The sequence below is a fragment of the Lynx canadensis genome, chromosome X (assembly GCF_007474595.2).
Source record: "Lynx canadensis isolate LIC74 chromosome X, mLynCan4.pri.v2, whole genome shotgun sequence".
In the NCBI taxonomy this organism is placed as follows: domain Eukaryota; kingdom Metazoa; phylum Chordata; class Mammalia; order Carnivora; family Felidae; genus Lynx; species Lynx canadensis.
This window is the reverse complement of record NC_044321.2, coordinates 61,229,758-61,249,854: the sequence shown is the minus strand read 5'-3', so window position 1 is coordinate 61,249,854 and position 20,097 is coordinate 61,229,758. Positions and strand designations below refer to the sequence as shown.

Here is a 20,097-nt window from a genome sequence, read left to right as displayed (position 1 = left end):
GATTACTATGGCTTTGTAAGTATATCTTAAATCTGGGATTGCGATACCCCACAATTTGTTTCTCTTTTTCTTTCCTTAAAAAAAATTTTTTTTTAATGTTTTATTTATTTTTGAGGGGAGAGAGAGATACAGAGCGTGAACAGGGGAGGGGCAGAGAGAGAGGGAGACACAGAATCTGAATTAGGCTCCAGGCTCTGAGCTGTCAGCACAGAGCCCAATATGGTGCTCGAACCCACGAGCTGTGAGATCATGACCTGAGCTGAAGTTGGGCGCTCAACAGACTGAGCCACCCAGGCGCCCCTGATTTTCTTTTTCAAGATTGCTTTGGCTGTTTGGGGTCTTTCGTGGTCTCATATAATTTTAGGATTGTTTGTTCTAGTTCTGTGAAAAATGTTGGTATTTTGATAGGTGTTGCATTAAATGTGTAGATTGCTTTGGGTAGTATGGGCTTTTAGCAGTATTTATTCTCCCAGTCCATGAGCATGGAATATCTTTCCATTTGTTTGTGTCCTCTTCAATTTCTTTCATCAAAGTTGTGTAGTTTTCAGAATACAGTTCTTTCACCTCCTTGGTTAACTTCATTTCTAGGTATTTTATTAGTTTTGGTACATTGAGACAGTTTTCTTAATTTGTATTTCTGCTACATCATTATTAGGGTATAGAAATGCAATGGATTTCTGTACATTGATTTTGTATCATGCAACCTTATTGAATTTATGTCAATTCTAGTAGTTTTTTGGTGGAGTCTTTAGGATGTTTTATAATATATATATATATATATATGTATATATATGTATATATAAATTCTGCAAATAGTGAGAGTTTGATTTCTTCCTTACAAATTTAGATGCCTTTCATTTGTTTTTGTTGTCTGATTGCTGTGGCTAGGGCTTCCAGTACTATGTTGAATAAAAGTGGTGAGAGTGAACATCCTTGTGTTGTTTCTGACCTTAAGGGAAAAGCTCTTAGTTTTCACCATTATGACATTAACTGTGAGGTTTTCATATATGGCCATTATTGTGTTGTGGTATGTTCCTTCTACCTGCTTTTTTGAGAGTTGTTATCATGAATGGATGTTATACTTTGTCGGAAGCTTTTTCTGCATCTATTGCAATGATCGTATGTTTCTTATCCTTTCTCTTATTGATGTGACATAAGATTGTTGATTTGAAAATATTGAACTACCTTGCAGTCCAGGAATAAATCCTACCTGATCATGATGAATGGTTTCTTTAAAAGTATTGTTGGATTCATTTTGCTAGTATTTTGTTGAGGAATTCTGCATCTATGTTCTTCAGCGGTATTAGCCTGTAGTTCTCTTTTAGTGGTGTCATTGATTTTTGTATCAGGGTAATGCTGGCCTCATAGTACAAATTTGGAAGTTATTATTCTTTGTCTTCTATTGTTTTGGAATAATTTGAGAAGAACCGGTATTAACTTCTTAAAATATTTAGATTTCATCTGTGAAGCCATCTGGTCCTGGATTTTTGTTTGCTGGGAGATTTTTATTGCTGATTCAATTTCATTGCTGGCAGTTGTTCTGTTCAAATGTTCAATTTCTTCACAATGGAGTTTTGGGAAGTTATATGTTCTTAGAAATGTATCCATTTCCTCTATTTTGTTCAATTGTTAGCATATAATCTTTCATAATCTTATTATCCTTTCAATTTCTGTGGTGTCCATTATTTCTCCTCTTTAATTTTTTATTTTGTTTGAGTCCTCTCTCATTTTTTTTGGTGTGTCTGATAAAGGTTTATCAGTTTTGTTGATCTTTTAAAAGAATCAGCTTCTGGGGGCGCCTGGGTGGCGCAGTCGGTTAAGCGTCCGACTTCAGCCAGGTCACGATCTTGCGGTCCGTGAGTTCGAGCCCCGCGTCGGGCTCTGGGCTGATGGCTCAGAGCCTGGAGCCTGCTTCTGATTCTGTGTCTCCCTCTCTCTCTGCCCCTCCCCCGTTCATGCTCTGTCTCTCTCTGTCCCAAAAATAAATAAACGTTGAAAAAAAAAATTTAAAAGAATCAGCTTCTGGTTTCATTGATCCATTGTTTTTTTTAACTATTGTTTTTGTTTATTTCTGCTCAAATCTTTATTATTTTTTCTTTTACTGGTTTTGTGTTTCATTTGTTCTTTTTGTAGCTTCTTTAGGTTTAATGTTTTTTTTAAATTTATTTGAGATTTTTCTTGCTTCTTAAAGTAGGTCTGTATTGTTATAAACTTCCCTCCTAGAATAACTTTTGCTGCATGCCAGAGATTTTCGAACATTTTGTTTTCATTTTCATTTGTCTCCATGCATTTTTTTTAATTTTTTAATTTTTTTATTTTTTTAAATTTTTTTTTTCAACGTTTATTTATTTTTGGGACAGAGAGAGATGGAGCATGAACGGGGGAGGGGCAGAGAGAGAGGGACACAGAATCGGAAACAGGCTCCAGGCTCTGAGCCATCAGACCAGAGCCTGACGCGGGGCTCGAACTCCCGGACCGCGAGATCGTGACCTGGCTGAAGTCGGACGCTTAACCGACTGCGCCACCCAGGCGCCCCTTGTCTCCATGCATTTTTAAAAAAATTTCTCTCTGGTATCTTGATTGACCCATTCATTTAGTAGTGTGTTATTTAACCTCCATGTATTTGTGTTCTTGCAGATTTTTTCTTGAGGTTGATTTCTAGTTTCATAGCGTTATGGTCAGAAAAGACGCATGGTATGACTTTGATCTTGTTGGATTTGTTTAAGACTTTTGTGGCCTAATCTGTGATCTAGTCTGGAGAGTGTTCCATGTTCACATGAAAAAGATTGTATTGTGCTGTTTTAGGATGGAATGTTCTGAACATATCTGTTAGATCCATCTAGTCCAAACTGTCCTTCAAAAGACTGGTTCCGTGTTGATTTCTGTGTGAATGAGTATCCATTGATGTAAGTGGGGAGTCGAAGTACTCTGCTATTATTGTGTTATGATTGATTGCTTTCTTTATGTTTGTTATTAACTCCTTTATGTTTTTGGATGCTCTCATGTTGGATTCATAAACATTTACAGCTGTTATGCCTTCTTTTTGGATCGTAGTATTTATAATTATATGTGGTATTCTTCTTTGTCTCTTGTTACAATCTTTGTTTTAAAGTCTGTTTTTGCTGATATAAGTATTGCTACCTGGCTTTCTTTTACATCTATTTGCATGATAAATGTTTTTCTATCTCTTCACTTTCAATCTGCATGTGTCTTTAAGTCAGAAATGTGTTTCTTATAGGCAGCATATAGATGGGTCTTGCTTTGTTATTCATTCAGTCACCCTGTGTGTTTTGGTTGGAGCATTTAGTACATTTACTTTCAAAGTAATTATTAATAGACATTATTACCATTCTGTTACTTCTTTTATGGTTGTTTTTGTAGTTTTTATCTGTTCCTTCTCTTGCTCTCTTCTCTCATCTTTTGCTGACTTTCATTAGTGATGTGCTTGGATTCTTTTCTCTAGTGTTTTGCATATCTATTAGTGGTTTTTTATTTGTGGTTATCATTAGATTTATATATAGCATCTTCTGCATATAGCAGTCCATATTAAGTTAATGGTTGCTTAAGTTTGAATCCATTCTAAGAGCACTAAATTTTTACTCCCTCTTTTCTCCCCATGTTTTAGATATATGGTGTCCTACTGTACATCCTTTTTTTTATGAATCCCTTTGCAGTTTTTTATTGATATACTTAATTTTACTGCTTTAGTGCTACCTACTTTTCTTACTACTAATTATGGTCTTATCTTTCCACACAGAGAATCCCCCCTCATTTTAAGTTTTTAAAAAATGTTTATATATTTTTGAGAGAGACAGGGTATGAACGGGGGGCGGGGGCGGGAAGGACAGAGAGAGAGGGAGACACAGAATCTGAACCAGGCTCCAGGCTCTTAGCTGTCAACACAGAGCCCGATGTGGGGCTTGAACTCATGAACCACAGGATCATGACCTGAGCTGAAGTCAGATGCTTAAGTGACTGAGCCACGCTGAGAATCCCCTCTAATATTTCTTGCACAGCTGGTTTAGCCATGATGAATTTCTTTAACTTTATTTGTCTAGGAAACTTTCTCTTTTCTTCTGTTCTGAATGATGGTCTTGCTGGAGACAGTATTCTATTCTCTTCTCTTCTCTTCTCTTCTCTTCTCTTCTCTTCTCTTCTCTTTTATTTATTTATTTATTTATTTATTTATTTAATAGTTTATATATTTTTGAGAGAAAGAGAAAAAAAAGCATAAGTGGGGGAGGGGTGAGAGAGAGAGAGAGAGAGAGAGAGAGAGAATCCCAAGCAGGCTTCGCACTGTCAGTGTGGAACCCTAAGTGGGTTTCGAACTCACGAACTGTGAGATCATGACCTGAGCTGAGGTCAGATGCTCAACTGACTGAGCCACCCAGGCACCCCATTGGAGAGAGTATTCTTGTCGCAGTTTTGTTTTTCTTCAGCACTTTGAATATACATGCCCGTCCCTTCTGGCCTGCAAAGTTTCTTCTGAAAAATCTGCTTATATACTTAGGAGATTTCCCTTGAATGTACCTGTTTTCTTTTCTCTTGTTCCTTTTAAAATTCTCTCTTTATCCCTACATTTTCTATTTTAATTACTGTGTCTTGGTATAGATCTCCTTCAGTTGATTTTGTTAGGGGTTCTTTGTGTCTCCTGCTCCTGAAACTGGATGTATGTTTCTTTCCCCAGATTCAGGAAGTTTTTAGCTATTATTTCTTCAAGTAAATTTTCTGCCCCTTTTTCTTTTGTATTTCTGGGATCCTTATAATGTGCTTATTACTGCGCTTGATTGTGTTAGTGAGTTCCCTAAGTGTATTTTTAGTTTTTATTTTTTTTTTTCTCCTTTTTGTTCAACTTGATTGCTTTCCATTACTCTGTCTTCCGGGTCACTGATTTATTCTTCTACTTTCTCTGTTCTACTATTTATTCCATCTAGTATGTATTCAATTTTACTTATTGAGGTCCTCATTTCTGGTTCTTGTTTGTGTGTTCTACCTCTTTGTTGAGCATCTCATGGAGGTCCTCCTCTCTTCTTAATTCCAGTGAGTATTTTTGTCACCATTATTTTAAATTTAAATCCTCTCTCTTTGGCATATTAATTATCTCTGTTTTGTTTAGCTCTCTTGCTGTTATTTTGTCATGTTCTTTAATTTGGGAAAGACTCCTTTTTTTCCTCATTTTGTCTAATTCTCTGTGTCTTTTTCTATGTGTTAAGAATGTCAGCTGTGCCTCTTGCTTTTGTAACTAGCGGTGTTATGAAGAACTTGTCCTATAGTGCTTGGTAGGGCAGTGTCCCCTGTTCACCAGAACCTGGCACTTCTGGAATGTCTCCTGTGTGTGTGTGTAGAGTGTGCCCTAATTTTATGGCTGAGGCTCATTTGCCTTAAGTCCAGTCATTTCCAGTGGCTCTGTTTGCCTCTGGTGGGCAGGGTTTGGTCACTGTGTTATGGTCCAGTCTGCTGTTTGCCTTGGGCTTGAGTTGAGTCAGACCAGCCATTTGACAGAGATGCCATAGCTTGGAACTGCAGGGTGTTCTCCCTGTGTTGTCTCTTTAGAAACTTTTGTTGGTAGGCCCACTGCTAAGGCTGCAGTTAGACTCTTGTGTATGCTTATATTTCCCTGTGCCTCCAGGAAGGAGTTACTTTGGAGTGGTACTGGCCACTGTTGGGGCTGCTAGCACACTGCCAGGCTTGTGCCACTGCTTTGGTCTCCCTCCAAGGATGTGTTGGCAGGGGCAGTCCGCAGAAGAACGTGGGGGTGGGGTGTGTATGGTGTCAGCAAGGTCCACGCCAGTCCCCTGTGGGAGGTGTTTTGCAGCCACCTGATAAAACTCCTGTCCAAAGGCAAGACTGGTGTGGAGGGGCAAATCCAAAGAAGAAATGGTGGGTTGGGACATGCTGTTAGCAAAGGTATGTGGAGAGTGTGGGTGCTGTGCTGGTTCCCTCAGGTGTATGTGTATCTAGGCTGAGGGCGGGGTAAATGTGTATGTAGGCTGGGAGGAGAATGACTCGTGCTAGCTTTTTGTTCTTGCAGAAGTCTCCCAAAGATCCCTGCCCTTCCAGCACATGCTCAGGGGTTAATAAAGAAACCTCCTTCCCATATACCCTAGGCATTTTTCAAACTGCTGCTTTTATGCTGTATCTCAGTGGGGTTGTTTGTTGTGACATCTCTTTAAGGATAGGGACTCAATTTCCTGTCATCCCATGGTTCTTCCAGAGTTGAACCTGCTCATTTTTAAAATTTTGTGTGTGAAGCCCCACTGATTGTAAGTACTCAGGATGTTAGGTCCTTCTGGTTTTCATTTTTTTTAATATGAAATTTATTGTCAGATTGGTTTCTATACAACACCCAGTGCTTATCCCAACAGGTGCCCTCCTCAATACCCATCACCTACCCTCCCCTCCCTCCCACCCCCGATCAACCCTCAGATTGTTGTCAGTTTTTAATAGTGTTTTATGGTTTGGCTCCCTCCCTCTCTAACGTTTTATTTTCCTTCACCTCCCCCATGGTCTTCTGTTCAGGTTCTCAGGATCCACATAAGAGTGAAAACATATAGTATCTTTCTCTGTATGACTTATTTCATTTAGCATAACACTCTCCAGTTCCATCCATGTTGCTATAAAAGGCCATATTTCATTCTTTCTCATTGCCACGTAGTATTCCATTGTGTATATAAACCACAATTTCTTTATCCATTCATCAGTTGATGGATATTTAGGCTCTTTCCATAATTTGGCTATTGTTGAAAGTGCTGCTATAAACATTGGGGTACAAGTGCCCCTATGCATCAGCACTCCTGAATTCCTTGGGTAAATTCCTAGCAGTGCTATTGCTGGGTCATAGGGTAGGTCTATTTTTAATTTTTTGAGGAACCTCCACACTGTTTTCCAGAGCAGCTGCACCAGTTTGCATTCCTACCAACAGTGCAAGAGGGTTCCCGTTTCTTCACATCCTCGCCACCATCTATAGTCTCCTGATTTGTTCATTTTAGTCACTCTGACTGGTGTGAGGTGGCATTTGAGTGTGGTTTTAATTTGTATTTCCCTGATGAGGAGCAACCTTGAACCTCTTTTCATGTGCCTGTTGGCCATCTGGATGTCTTCTTTAGAGAAGTGTCTGTTCATGTTTTCTGCCCATTGCTTCACTGGGTTATTTGTTTTTCGGGTGTGGAGTTTGGTGAGCTCTTTATAGATTTTGGATACTAGCCCTTTGTCCGATATGTCATTTGCAAATATCTTTTCCCATTCCGTTGGTTGCCTTTTAGTTTTGTTGGTTGTTTCCTTTGCAGTGCAGAAGCTTTTTATCTTCACGAGATCCCAATAGTTCATTTTTGCTTTTAATTCCCTTGCCTTTGGGGATGTGTCAAGTAAGAAATTGCTGCGGCTGAGGTCAGAGAGGTTTTTTCCTGCTTTCTCCTCTAGGGTTTTTATGGTTTCCCGTGTCACATTCAGGTCCTTCATCCATTTTGAGTTTGTTTTTGTGAATGGTGTAGGAAAGTGGTCTAGTTTCATCCTTCTGCATGTTGCTGTCCAGTTCTCCCAGCACCATTTGTGAAAGAGACTGTCTTTTTTTCCATTGTATATTCTTTCCTGCTTTGTCAAAGATTAGTTGGCCATACTCTTGTGGGTCCAATTCTGGAGTCTCTATTCTATTCCATTGGTCTATGTGTCTGTATTTGTGCCAATATCATGCTATCTTGATGATGACAGCTTTGTAGTAGAGGCTAAAGTCTGGGATTGTGATGCCTCCTGCTTTGGTCTTCTTGTTCAAAATTACTTTGGCTATTTGGAGTGTTTTGTGGTTCCATACAAATTTTAGGATTGCTTGTTCTAGCTTCGAGAAGAATGTTGGTGCAATTTTGACTGGGATTGCATTGAATGTGTAGATAGCTTTGGGTAGTATTGACTTTTTAACAATATTGATTCTTCCAATCCATGAGCATGGAATGTTTTTCCATTTCTTTATATCTCCTTCAATTTCTTTCATAACCTTTCTATATTTTTCAGCATACAGATCTTTTACATCTTTGGTTAGGTTTATCGTAGGTATTTTATGCTTCTTGGTGCAATTGTGAATGGGATCAGTTTCTTTATTTGTCTTTCTGTTGCTTCATTGTTAGTGTATAAGAATGCAACTGACTTCCGTACATTGATTTTGTATCTTGCAACTTTGCTGAATTCATGTATCAGTTCTAGCAGACTTTTGGTTGAGTCTATCAGGTTTTCCATGTATAATATCATGTCATCTGCAAAAAGTGAAAGCTTGACTTCATCTTTGCCAATTTTGATGCCTTTGATTTCCTTTTGTTGTCTGCTTACTGATGCTAGCACTTCCAACACCATGTTAAACAACGGTGAGAGTGGACATTCCTGTCGTGTTACTGATCTCGGGAGAAAGCTCTCAGTTTTTCCCCATTGAGGATGATATTAGCTGTGGGCTTTTCGTACATGGCTTTGATGATGTTTAAGTATGTTCCTTCTGTCCCAACTTTCTCAAGGGTTTTTATTAAGAAAGGATGCTGAATTTTGTCAAATGCTTTTTCTGCATCGATTGACAGGATCATATGGTTCTTTTCTTTCCTTTTATTAATGTGATGTATTACATTGATTGATTTGTGAATGTTGAACCAGCCCTGCAGCCCAGGAATGAATTCCACTTGATGGTGGTGAGTAATTCTTTTTATATGCTGTTGAATGCGATTTGCTAGTATTATTGAGGATGTTTGCATCCATATTCATCAGGGATATTGGCCTGTAGTTCTCTTTTTTTTTTTCCTGGGTCTCTGTCTGGTTTAGGAATCAAAATAATGCTGGCTTCATAAAATGAGTCTGGAAGTTTTCCTTCTGTTTCTATTTTTTGGAACAACTTGAGAAGGATAGGTATTATCTCTGCTTTAAATGTCTGGTAGAATTCCCCAGGGAAGCCATCTGGTCCTGGACTCTTAATTTGTTGGGAGATTTTTGATAACTGATTCAATTTATTCACTGGTTATGGGGTCTGTTCAAGTTTTCTATTTCTTCCTGTTTGAGTTTTAGAAGTGTGTGGGTGCTGAGGAATTTGTCCATTTCTTCCAGGTTGTCCAGTTTGTTGGCATATAGTTTTTCATAGTATTCCCTGAAGATGGCTTGTATTTCTGAGGGATTGGTTGTCATAATTCCATTTTCATTCATGATTTTATCTATTTGGGTCATCTCCCTTTTCCTTTTGAGAAGCCTGGCTAGAGGTTTAACCATTTTGTTTTAAAACCCCACTCTTGGTCTCATTGATCTGCTCTACAGTTCTTTTAGATTTTATTTTGTTTATTTCTGCTCTGCTCTTTATTATTTCTCTTCTTCTGCTGGGTTTGGAGTGTCTTTGCTATTCTGCTTCTGTTTCCTTAGGTGTGCTGTTAGATTTTCTATTTGGGATTTTTCTTGTTTCTTGAGATAGGCTTGGATTGCAATGTATTTTCCTCTCAGGCCTGCCTTCGCTGCATCCCAAAGCGTTTGGGTTGTTGTATTTTCATCTTCATTTGTTTCCACATATTTTTAAATTTCTTCTCTAATTGCCTGGTTGACCCATTCATTCTTTAGTAGGGTGTTCTTTAACCTCCATGCTTTTGGAGGTTTTCCAGACTTTTTCCTGTGGTTGATTTCAAGTTTCATAGCATTGTGGTCTGAAAGTATGCATGGTATGATCTCAGTTCTTTTATACTTACGAAGGGCTGTTTTGTGACCAAGTATGTGGTCTATCTTGGAGAATGTTCCATGTGCACTCGAGAAGAAAGTATATTCTTTTGCTTTGGGATGCAGAGTTCTGAATATATCTGTCAAGTCCATGTGATCCAATGTATCATTCAGGGCCCTTGTTTCTTTATTGATCCTGTGTCTAGATGATCTGTCCATTGTAGTAAGTAGAGTATTAAAGTCCCCTAAAATTACCACATTCTTATCAGTAATGTTGCTTACCATGCTTGGGATGCCTGGGTTGGGGTCTGCTCTTCTTCCCGTTGTGCCTGCATGGCATCCCTCCCTTCTGCTGAAAGACCCAAGGTTCTCTTTGGCTCCCCATCATATGTTTGCCCTTTCTGCCCTCTTGGTTGTGGCCTTTTCTCTACATTTAGCTGTGGCAAGTCTGTTTTACCAGTCTTCAGTTCATTTTCTTTTTTATTTACTCTGATGTGGCTGTTATGTAGACCTAACCATAAGATGAAGAGAGCTTGAGATCCTCCTACTCCATCATCTTATCCAGAAGTCCACATGAATTTTATTTTAAAATCTTATTGAGGAGATTTCAGGTATAACTATGTTTCCAGCACAGGCAGAGTGTTTAAAATTTTCCTTTGAATCCTTAAGTTAGGATTTTACATTTATCCCAATTGGAATTTGTGCAATTGACATGAATATTGCCTTTTAATAAAACTTCCAATTTCTTGTATATAGTGCTTATCTGATGAGTTGATTTGGAAACCAAGTATGATTTTCATTGCATATTCAGTTTAATGCTTTGCTTTGTCAGATACCTATATGGATGTTTGCCCGTATGGCTTTAACTACAAGTCTGCTGTCCCTGAAATTGTTGGGCCCAGTGTGTTTTAGCGTTTTCAACTTTTTGATTTTTAGAAAGATTATGTAGATTAGTTAGCATATATTATGTTATAGCCCTAGTTGCATGTGAGGCAGCACTCCCATGAGGACATTAGTATTTCTGCTGCAGAACATCTGAACATTCATAGTTAAAGGACTGAACAGTTTAGATCAAGTTTTGCTGCCAGACGAACTTAGACAACAATTTACAAAACTTACATTGAGAGCTTTTTGATTTTAAAATTATGGTTGACCCTTGAAAAATGTAAGGGTTAGCGATGCTGACCCCCTTTTCAGTCAGAAATCCGTGTGTAACTTTTGATTCCTCAAAAACTAATTTTTTAGTTTAGGAAAAAATAATTTCCTTAAAAACTAATTCCTCTAATAGCCTAATGTTGACTGGAAGCCTTACCAAAAACACCAATATTTGATTAACACATATTTTCTATGTTGTATATACTGTATTCTTACAGTAAACTAGATAAAAGGAAATGTTAATCGAAAATACAATTATAGTACTATCCTGTAAAAAATGCAGTTATAAGTGGACCTGTGCAGTTTAAACCTGTGTTGTTCAAGGGTAAACTATATGGTAGTTTAAGATATTGTTTGTATTCATATTACAATCTAATAGTTACTTTGATGTCATATCAATGTTTTATCAGGTTAATTCGGAAAACTCTTATTAAGGATTAGAGTATAAGAATAATAAATTGTGAGTAGTTACATGGGATATTCTCATTGGCTAATTGTAGACTATTGAGTTAATCTTAAAATTTGGAAAACTGGTTTCCATGATTAATCAGCTTCCCAGTGAAATCAGCATGTTTGATTTCAATTGCTAATTTTCATCTCCCCAAATCTAACTTGATCTGACACTTAGAAGAGAGTTTTATGATATACCTCTCATGTTTAAAACGAATACATATATAAGTAATATGTATTCATTTGATCTTAAGAAGAGATGGCAATGTATGGCAAATATTCATAGGGTGCATACCCCCATAATTCCTTACCTGAGCACTTGTATAGATCATTTTGTTCCATTGTGATCATTGTGTTCCGTGTAACTTTGTTTTCAAGTACTAGTGTGCTAGTACATATCCATAGAAGCCTTGAGAATTGAGCTCTTCAGGAGATGCCAGTCTCTCTCAGCTATTTGGTGGAATAAGCCTTGTTTGGATTTTCTTTACCCTGGATATTTCTTGGAACTGATTACTTTAGATGAAGAAGATAATTTTGCTTGGAAATTAATACATCTAGAAATTGGACTTTGTAAAAATCTTAAGCAGAAAAGATTATGAAGGGCATTGAAAATAAGCACTATAAAAAGTATCGTTTTTCAAGATAAGTTTGGTTGTGAGCCAATGATAAGTGACATTCCTTTATAATTTCTTTATGCGTATATAAACATGGCGTAGTTTCCTAATATGTCCAACTTAATTAAGGGAACAATATTTTTGAACTCTTAAAATGCCTCTCCTGCTCCTGTATATTTAGATGATTCCAGTTTATTCAGCCATATGTGGGTATCCTATAATGAGGTGTAATAGTTTACTAGAAAAATTGGAGCTTGAGAATGGCAGGGGCATGAGCAACCAAAATGAAGAACATGGTCCTAGGAGATTGCAGTCCAATGAATAAGATAGACATAGATAAATCATTATTTTAAAAAATACCACAAGAAATATATAAAACTAAAATGGGGCTGTGTGATAAATAGCAGTTGGGCCATTTAATCTAAACATTAGAGAAAGACTTTGAACAGGTAAAATTTGAACTCAACTTTGAAGGATATGTCAGATTTTGAAAGGTGTAGTAGAGAAACAACAGTAATATTACTAGTAATATTTCATTTGAAGAGTGGTCTGTTTGAGGTATTGATTATGAGTTTGCTAGGGTATTCTAAGATTTATTTTTGCCTTTCTATGTTTAGCATATTTCTATCCTGAACCTATAGTTGTCTGTGTTCTTTATGGATTTTTTTCTGTAACATTTTGTCCCTATCTTTTATTATGAAGCAAATTTAAATATACAGAAAAGTTTCTGTCATTAACATTGTACTATGTTCATATTATCACATATTTATTTATATATCCTTATATTTATCCATCAATATACCTAATTTTTTGTCTTTTTAACTGTTCATTTTGAATGAATTATAAATTCACAGGAAATTGCAAAAAAAAAAAAAAATGTACACAGAGGTCTTGAATGATACCCTCCATTCAGTTTTCCCCAGAGGTGACATCTTATTTAACTGTAGTACAATGTCAAAATCAGAAAACTGAAGATTTATTGCAGTTTAACCAGTTTTTCATGCACTGATTTGTGTGTTTATGTATATGTAAGTACAGTTCTCTGCAATTGTTATCACTTGTGTAGTTTTGTATAACCATTACCATAGTCAAGATACTGAACTGTTCATTGCCACAAGGTTCCCTTTTGCTACCCCTTATGCACATCACCTTGCTTAACCATATTCTTTTTTTAAAAATTAAAAAAAATTTTTTTAATGTTTGTTTATTTCTGAGACAGAGAGAGGCAGAGCATGAGAGGGGGAGGGGCCGAGAGAGAGGGAGACACAGAATCTGAAGCAGGCTCCAGGCTCTGAGCTGTCAGCACAGAGCTGGATGCAGGGCTCAAACTCCTGAGCTGTGAGAGCATGTCCTGAGCTGAAGTTGGAAGCTCAGCGGACTGAGCCACCCAGACACCCACTTGCTTAACTGTATTCTTAACCCCTGACAACTGTTAATTCTATTTTCATCTTTAATTTTGTTATTTTGAGGTAGAATCATGAGGTGTGAAACCTTTAGAGATTGACTTTTTTCACTCAATGTAATGAATGCCCTTGAAATCCTTGATGCATTTCAAAGTAAATGCTAATCATCAGCATACTTCTCCCTAATTACTTCACCATAAATAGTATTAATTACAGGTTAATATAGAAGTGTGTTTTCGAGGTGAAATTTACATAGAGTGAAATGCACAAATCTTAACCATTTTTTTTACATTTTTATTTTTTTTTAAATATTTATTATTGAGAGAGAGTGAGTGAAGAGGGGGAGGGAGGGGGGAGAGAGAGAGAGAGAGAGAGAGAGAGAGAGAGAGAATGAATTCCAAGCAGGCTTCATGCTTCTGTGCAGAGCCCAATGCAGGGCTCTATGTCCCAACCATGAGATCATGACCTGAACTGAAATCAAGAGTTGGATTCTTAACCCACTGAACCACCCAGGCACCCCTTCATCTTATCCTCTTTAGATTAATTTTTTTTAGGTTTATTTATTTTCAGAGGCAGTGCAAGCAGGGGAGGGGCAGAGAGAGGGGGAGGGAGAGAATCTTAAGCAGGGTCCACGTTCAGCACAGAGCGTGATGCAGGGCTTGATCTCAGGAACTGTGAGATCATGACCTGAGCCAAAATCAGGGGTGCAATGCTCAACTCACCGAACCACTCAGGTGCTCCAGCCACTTTAGACTTTTAGTCAAAGGATAGCAGTGTAACTTTTTAAAAAAAATTTTTTTAACATTTATTCATTTTTTGATAGAGCGTGAGTGGGGGAGGGGCAGAGAGAGAGGGAGACACAGAATCTGAAGCAGGCTCCAGGCTCTGAACTGACAGCACAGAGCCCGACGTGGGGCTCGAACTCATGGACCATGAGATCATGACCTGAGCTAAAATTGGACGCTTAACCGACTGAGCCACCCAGGTGCCCCAGCAGTGTAGCTTTTTATAAGGAATCAGTTTTACTGTACTTGAATATATCTCTTGGTAATTCTACTCATGAATACAATACAGATTCCACCCCGAAAACCAAATAATCCAGTGAAGAAATGGGCAGAAAACATGAATAGACACTTCTCTAAAGAAGACATCCAGATGGCCAACAGGCACATGAAAAGATGCTCAACATCGCTCCTCCTCAGGGAAATACAAATCAAAACCACACTCAGATATCACCTCACGCCAGTCAGAGTGGCCAAAAAGAACAAATCAGGAGACTATAGATGCTGGCGAGGATGTGGAGAAATGGGAACCCTCTTGCACTGTTGGTGGGAATGCAAACTGGTGCAGCCACTCTGGAAAGCAGTGTGGAGGTTCCTCAAAAAATTGAAGATAGACCTACCCTATGACCCAGCAGTAGCACTGCTAGGAATTTACCCAAGGGATACAGGAGTACTGATGCATAGGGGCACTTGTACCCCAGTGTTTATAGCAGCACTCTCAACAATGGCCAAATTATGGAAAGAGCCTAAATGTCCGTCAACTGATGAATGTATAAAGAAATTGTGGTTTATATACATAATGGAGTACTACATGGCAATGAGAAAGAATGAAATATGGCCCTTTGTAGCAACATGGATGGAACTGGAGAGTGTGATGCTAAGTGAAATAAGCCATACAGAGAAAGACAGGTACCATATGGTTTCACTCTTATGTGGATCCTGAGAAACTTAACAGGAACCCATGGGGGAGGGGAAGGAAAAAAAAAAAAAGAGGTTAGAGTGGGAGAGAGCCAAAGCATAAGAGACTGTTAAAAACTGAGAACAAACTGAGGGTTGATGGGGGGTGGGAGGGAGGGGAGGGTGGGTGATGGGTATTGAGGAGGGCACCTTTTGGGATGAGCACTGGGTGTTGTATGGAAACCAATTTGACAATAAACTTCATATATTGAAAAAAAAAAACCTGTTGTATTCTGGAAAGGAACTTTGAAATATATAAGATACAACTGTTGTGTTACTGCTGACACTTCATAAATTCCCCATTGTGTTTTTTGTATAAATTTTTTTTACTCATGTTTTGGATTCAGAGTACAGTTTAGAATCCACTAGTTGTTTTAAACTTTTTAGCTTTCAGTTTTATTTTACATGGTTTTATTTATATAGATAATTCAAACCTAATTTTAAGTACACTTTTTTCCCCTCAAGGAGATGAAGCCTTATCTAAATCAGTGCCTGTCACGGTGGATGATGATGATGACGACAATGATCCTGAGAATAGGTATGATTCCATCTGTAAGGACTTAAAAAAGATTATAACACACCCTAGGCGTGGGCACAAACAGCAGCAACGGAACCGCAAGCCGGTTGTAAAAACCAGGAGTGCCTGCCTTAGAAAGACTCGTTCACAGTCTTCCTGCAAGTTTGAAAGAAAGGCCAGAAAATGGGCTAAAACTCATAAACCTTAAGAGAAAGTAAATACGAATATTAACACACCTAGCATAGGGTGTGTTATAAAAACACTGTCAATTTTATGTTCCCATGTAAACTGTGATAATTCTTTGAGAATATTTTAATTTCAGCAAATTATTTTATTGATGAAAGTAAATCATTTCAATAAATTGGTAACAACAGACATCTCAGTATTTGATTTTTGTTTTTAGTTGCCATCTAATATGGTGGTCCTATTTATTAAGACCAATTCAAAGTGAAAGAAAGGAGATTGCTTAGATATGTAAGATTAAGAAATTGTTTTTAAAATAACTATCAGTATGCAAAGTGTCCAGAGTGATTTGGATTTTAACTATTTTTCACATAAAATAGATAGTATGATGGTTAACTTTAATAAAACTTAAACAGCTGATTTAAAAGTAAACAGTGTAGCCTGCACATATTCACTTAATCTAAGGGATGGTAGGAGTAGAAAAAAATACAAAGACATACCCATAACCTAACAATGAAGAATAATGAAAATGAATGTATTAAAGAATATAACCCTAAATTTTTTACCTTTTAAACCCTTCCTGGAATATAGTGTATCCTATGCAAAACTTCGACAACTTAGTGTGGTGTAGTAGGTGGAATTTGGGAATAATGGGGATAAGAATATCTGATTTCTAGTTATAACTTCTCTAACAACTGTATGTGTAATTATGCGCAAGTGACTTAACTACTCTGCCAAAATATTCTGATTTCTAAAATGAAAAGATGGGATGAAATTTTCTGTGATTCTGGCACCAAATATCAATGATAGATTTGATGGTTTTACTAAAGAACACTATATTAACCATCCATTTATTCCTAATAGTAAGTTATGATATTAAGAAAATTTGAAAATATACATGTAATTTTTGTGTCATAATTTTGTAAGAAATTAACTTTGAGGTAGTAAATGCTGTGGGGCCAGCTGTTATTCTAGCTCTGTTTTCTGTATCTTGTTGTTGCTGATAGGGTTTTCTGTTTCCGAGATCAGCATTCTCCCAATAGAATGTTTTTCTTATGGGAAATGAACAATTTTATTTTGTACTTTTAAAGAGAGATTAATCATGGACACAATGACTCAGTTGCTGCTTACCTAGTATATAAAAATTAAATATATACATACCCAGTTATTTTATGAGATGGGGTGGGGTCGAGAATGGAATGGTAAAGGCCTACATGTTATTCCTCAGCAAGTTTTATAGTACATGATCATAGATTATGGAAACATTTAAAAACTTGTCTTTTAAAATGCTTTAGTTCCTCTATTTATTTATACTACTAATTTGTTTTCCTGTAAACCACAAGGACTCCAATATTATGGAAAGGCTAATAATATTTAAAACATCCTATATTCTAATTTAACTATGAGTGATGAACCTTAATCTCATATTTAGCCACCAGATGAGAGTGTCATTAAGGTATGATAATTTTATATTTGTGTTAGAACCTGTCAAAATATAAATATTTTCATCTTTTAAGTTGTTTGATTATATCTCTGTAACTGGCAAGTATTATATTGGAAGGTATAGTTAATTCCATCTTGTATTTGTGATTAAAAAATACAACCCTGTCGAGTACTTTTGAAAATTGAATTTTATCTTGAACATGTTTTTCTTTATACTTACTTTAACGTGCCTTTATAAAATACACCATTAATAACTTATTTCATATTGAACATACCAAAGAGGTATCTAATACCCATGGTGGGGATACAAATACCATATGGAACTATTTTAGCATAGATGATGTATTTGAGCATATTTGAATATGCACTAAGCAAATTTTAAAAATTTGTTTGCAGATCACAATTAATTCTTGGAATTATTTTTTACCAGTTTCACATTTTTGAGTAGGATGTATTTTAGTACGCAGCATGTTGTAATTTTGTGTAAATTTGTACACAATTGTGTAATTGTGTATAAATTTTGTATACATTTCATATGCTTTGACTTTTTAGCAATGTTGTTAATACATTTTCAGTGTTGACATTTATGGAGAGGTAAATAGTGTATTAATGCCATGGCTTAACTGTTTGGATGCAATAAATTTCTGTAAAACTTTTTCTTGTTCAAGCATTTAATTTTAATTATGTATCTTTTCATGAAAGTTGAAAGCTTTTGTTAAAATCAAGATATGGAAGGTAGTTTGTAGCCAGCAAAGTTTTGATATTTCTGAAATTGAGGAAGTAAATACTTTATAATTCCCTAAACATATACTTACATATGAATATATATATATATATACTTATATATATTTATGTGAAAGTAGATTTCACTCTTATCTGTGTCTTTTCTGTTTTAAAGCTATGATAGCTTTTGAGGTCATTTAAAAAACTTAGCCATGTACTGAATATTTTATTAGGTGTGAATATGTAAATTTGTTATTTTAGCATACTCTTATGTGGCATCATTCATATTTGAAAGTAAATGCATGCTACTGTGAGATAGAGTGGTCTAACATGTAAATTAATTTCTGTTTAATAGTATTTATTTAATAAACAATGACAAAGTATTATAGGTTGATTGACAGTTTAACTTTCTTTGGTTGAACTTCTTAGAAAAATAAATAGACTAACTTTATATGTTGAATTTTGTATAATTGATAATTTACTTAGAATTTTATAGCTTAGACTTTACATACTTTTTGAAAGGGAGAAGAATACAAAACAGTTTGTTAGGTTATTTAAATTATACATGTAATTTTAAAAGTCAGTTATTTGAATATGCCATTATGTTAATGTTGTCTTTCAAATACCTGTTTTAAATTGGTTCTTTCATTTAAACAACATTTATTCATGTAATTTGATTACTGTTGCATTTCTATAGTTAGTTGGCATTGAAAATGTGTTGCGATTCCTTAATAGGTATATTTTGACCAAATATTTTCTAGTGTCCTATATTCGTATACCTGCACTGTGAATTAGTCTCAAGAGGCAAGATGGTAGTTTGTTCAAGTTTAACAGTGTTTGTGTTGAGGATCATTAAACTAGGCTTGTCTTTAGAGGTTGCATACTACACAATCAGTGAAGATTCTATTCTCTCCAAAAAGGAATTATTTTCAGAATATTCTTTATTTGGAGATTGTTTTCTAAATAAGCATTCTTTCTTTATTCCAATTTTGACTTAAAAACTGAGATTTTATATGGATACCCTTCCCTGGCACACACATACATATATTTACCTTATAATTGAAGAATGCTTAATTGGATCTAATAATATTCCAGTTTTTCTCATAATTTCTTTCTCAGTGGGGCTAAATACTTACTACATAGAAGCAAAATTTGACATGGAGATTGCTTAAAGGAATTGTCCATTGTTAATAGAAGTTCTACTTAATTATAGTGGGACTACACTATTGCCTTAAAATTTTCCAATTATTTTGTTATTTGGTAATACCTTGCTTTTCAACTGGAAAATATACAAATGACTGTTTTCTCCCTACTAGCTTGGTGTGGACATTCTGTTGATGAAGGTTCTGTACTATTAATTCAGCATATTTTCAGAAGTAATTAATCGTTCCTGGATGTTGTTTGTTCATGCTAATGAAGATATTTAATGATTGTTTACCTGATTTCAGCAATGTTTAAAAGGTTGAGTATATCTCAAGTTCCTTAACAAAAGACTTCATTTGGTTTCCATTTTAAACACTTTTCAGAATGTTTATCTTCTACACGTCTTTATTCTTTATACGAATTTGCTAAATCTGGAAGAATCTCTTTATTCTTTATATGAATTTGCTAAATCTGGAAGAATTGTTTCTCTGTGAAATGTTTTTTTTTTCATTGTGGTCCTGTTACCAAAATTGCTTTGGTTATCCTTTATTGTGTTAAAAAACAAAGGTAGCATTTTGAATGAAGCATTTCACTTACTTTTATGTTTGAGTAAGGGTTTTAAATGCCTGATAGCTTCAAGGTAACTTTTAAAATTTATTTTATTTTATAGTGCAGGTAAGTATTGTAAGTCATTTAAGTGTATATAGGTGTCTAGTCAGTAGATAGGATCTATTTGTAGTTAACCAAACTGGTTACAGTTGCCATAAGATCTCCTTTTTAAATGCTAGAATTTTCAGCAAGAAAAGAAGTATGGTCAGTAGTAGTGATCTCTGCTTAAGATTTAAACATTATATTCAACCCTCCTTTCTTTCCTGCTCTTTGTTCTTTGGTGATATTGGGACTTTTAGAGCATAGAAAATAGACCCTCCCCAAAAAGAGGGTCTGTATTTTCTAGTGTTAGCAAAAATGATCCATTTTTTTGACTTAATATATGTCTCCTTTGTCTTTAACTTTGAAGTTTGGGATGAATTGAGATGAATAAGATCTGTTTTTGCCTTTCAAGT

The 20,097-nt window shown here is 36.0% G+C and overlaps 1 protein-coding gene across 1 annotated transcript in view; it reads left to right on the top strand.

Annotated features, from left to right (window-relative positions):
• Window positions 1–20,097, top strand: part of ATRX (ATRX chromatin remodeler) — a 331,615-nt gene that overhangs the window by 108,050 nt on the left and 203,468 nt on the right. Inside the window, 1 exon segment of the mRNA XM_030306144.1 lies at window positions 15,490–15,562. Coding sequence (XP_030162004.1) covers window positions 15,490–15,562 — 73 coding nt within the window.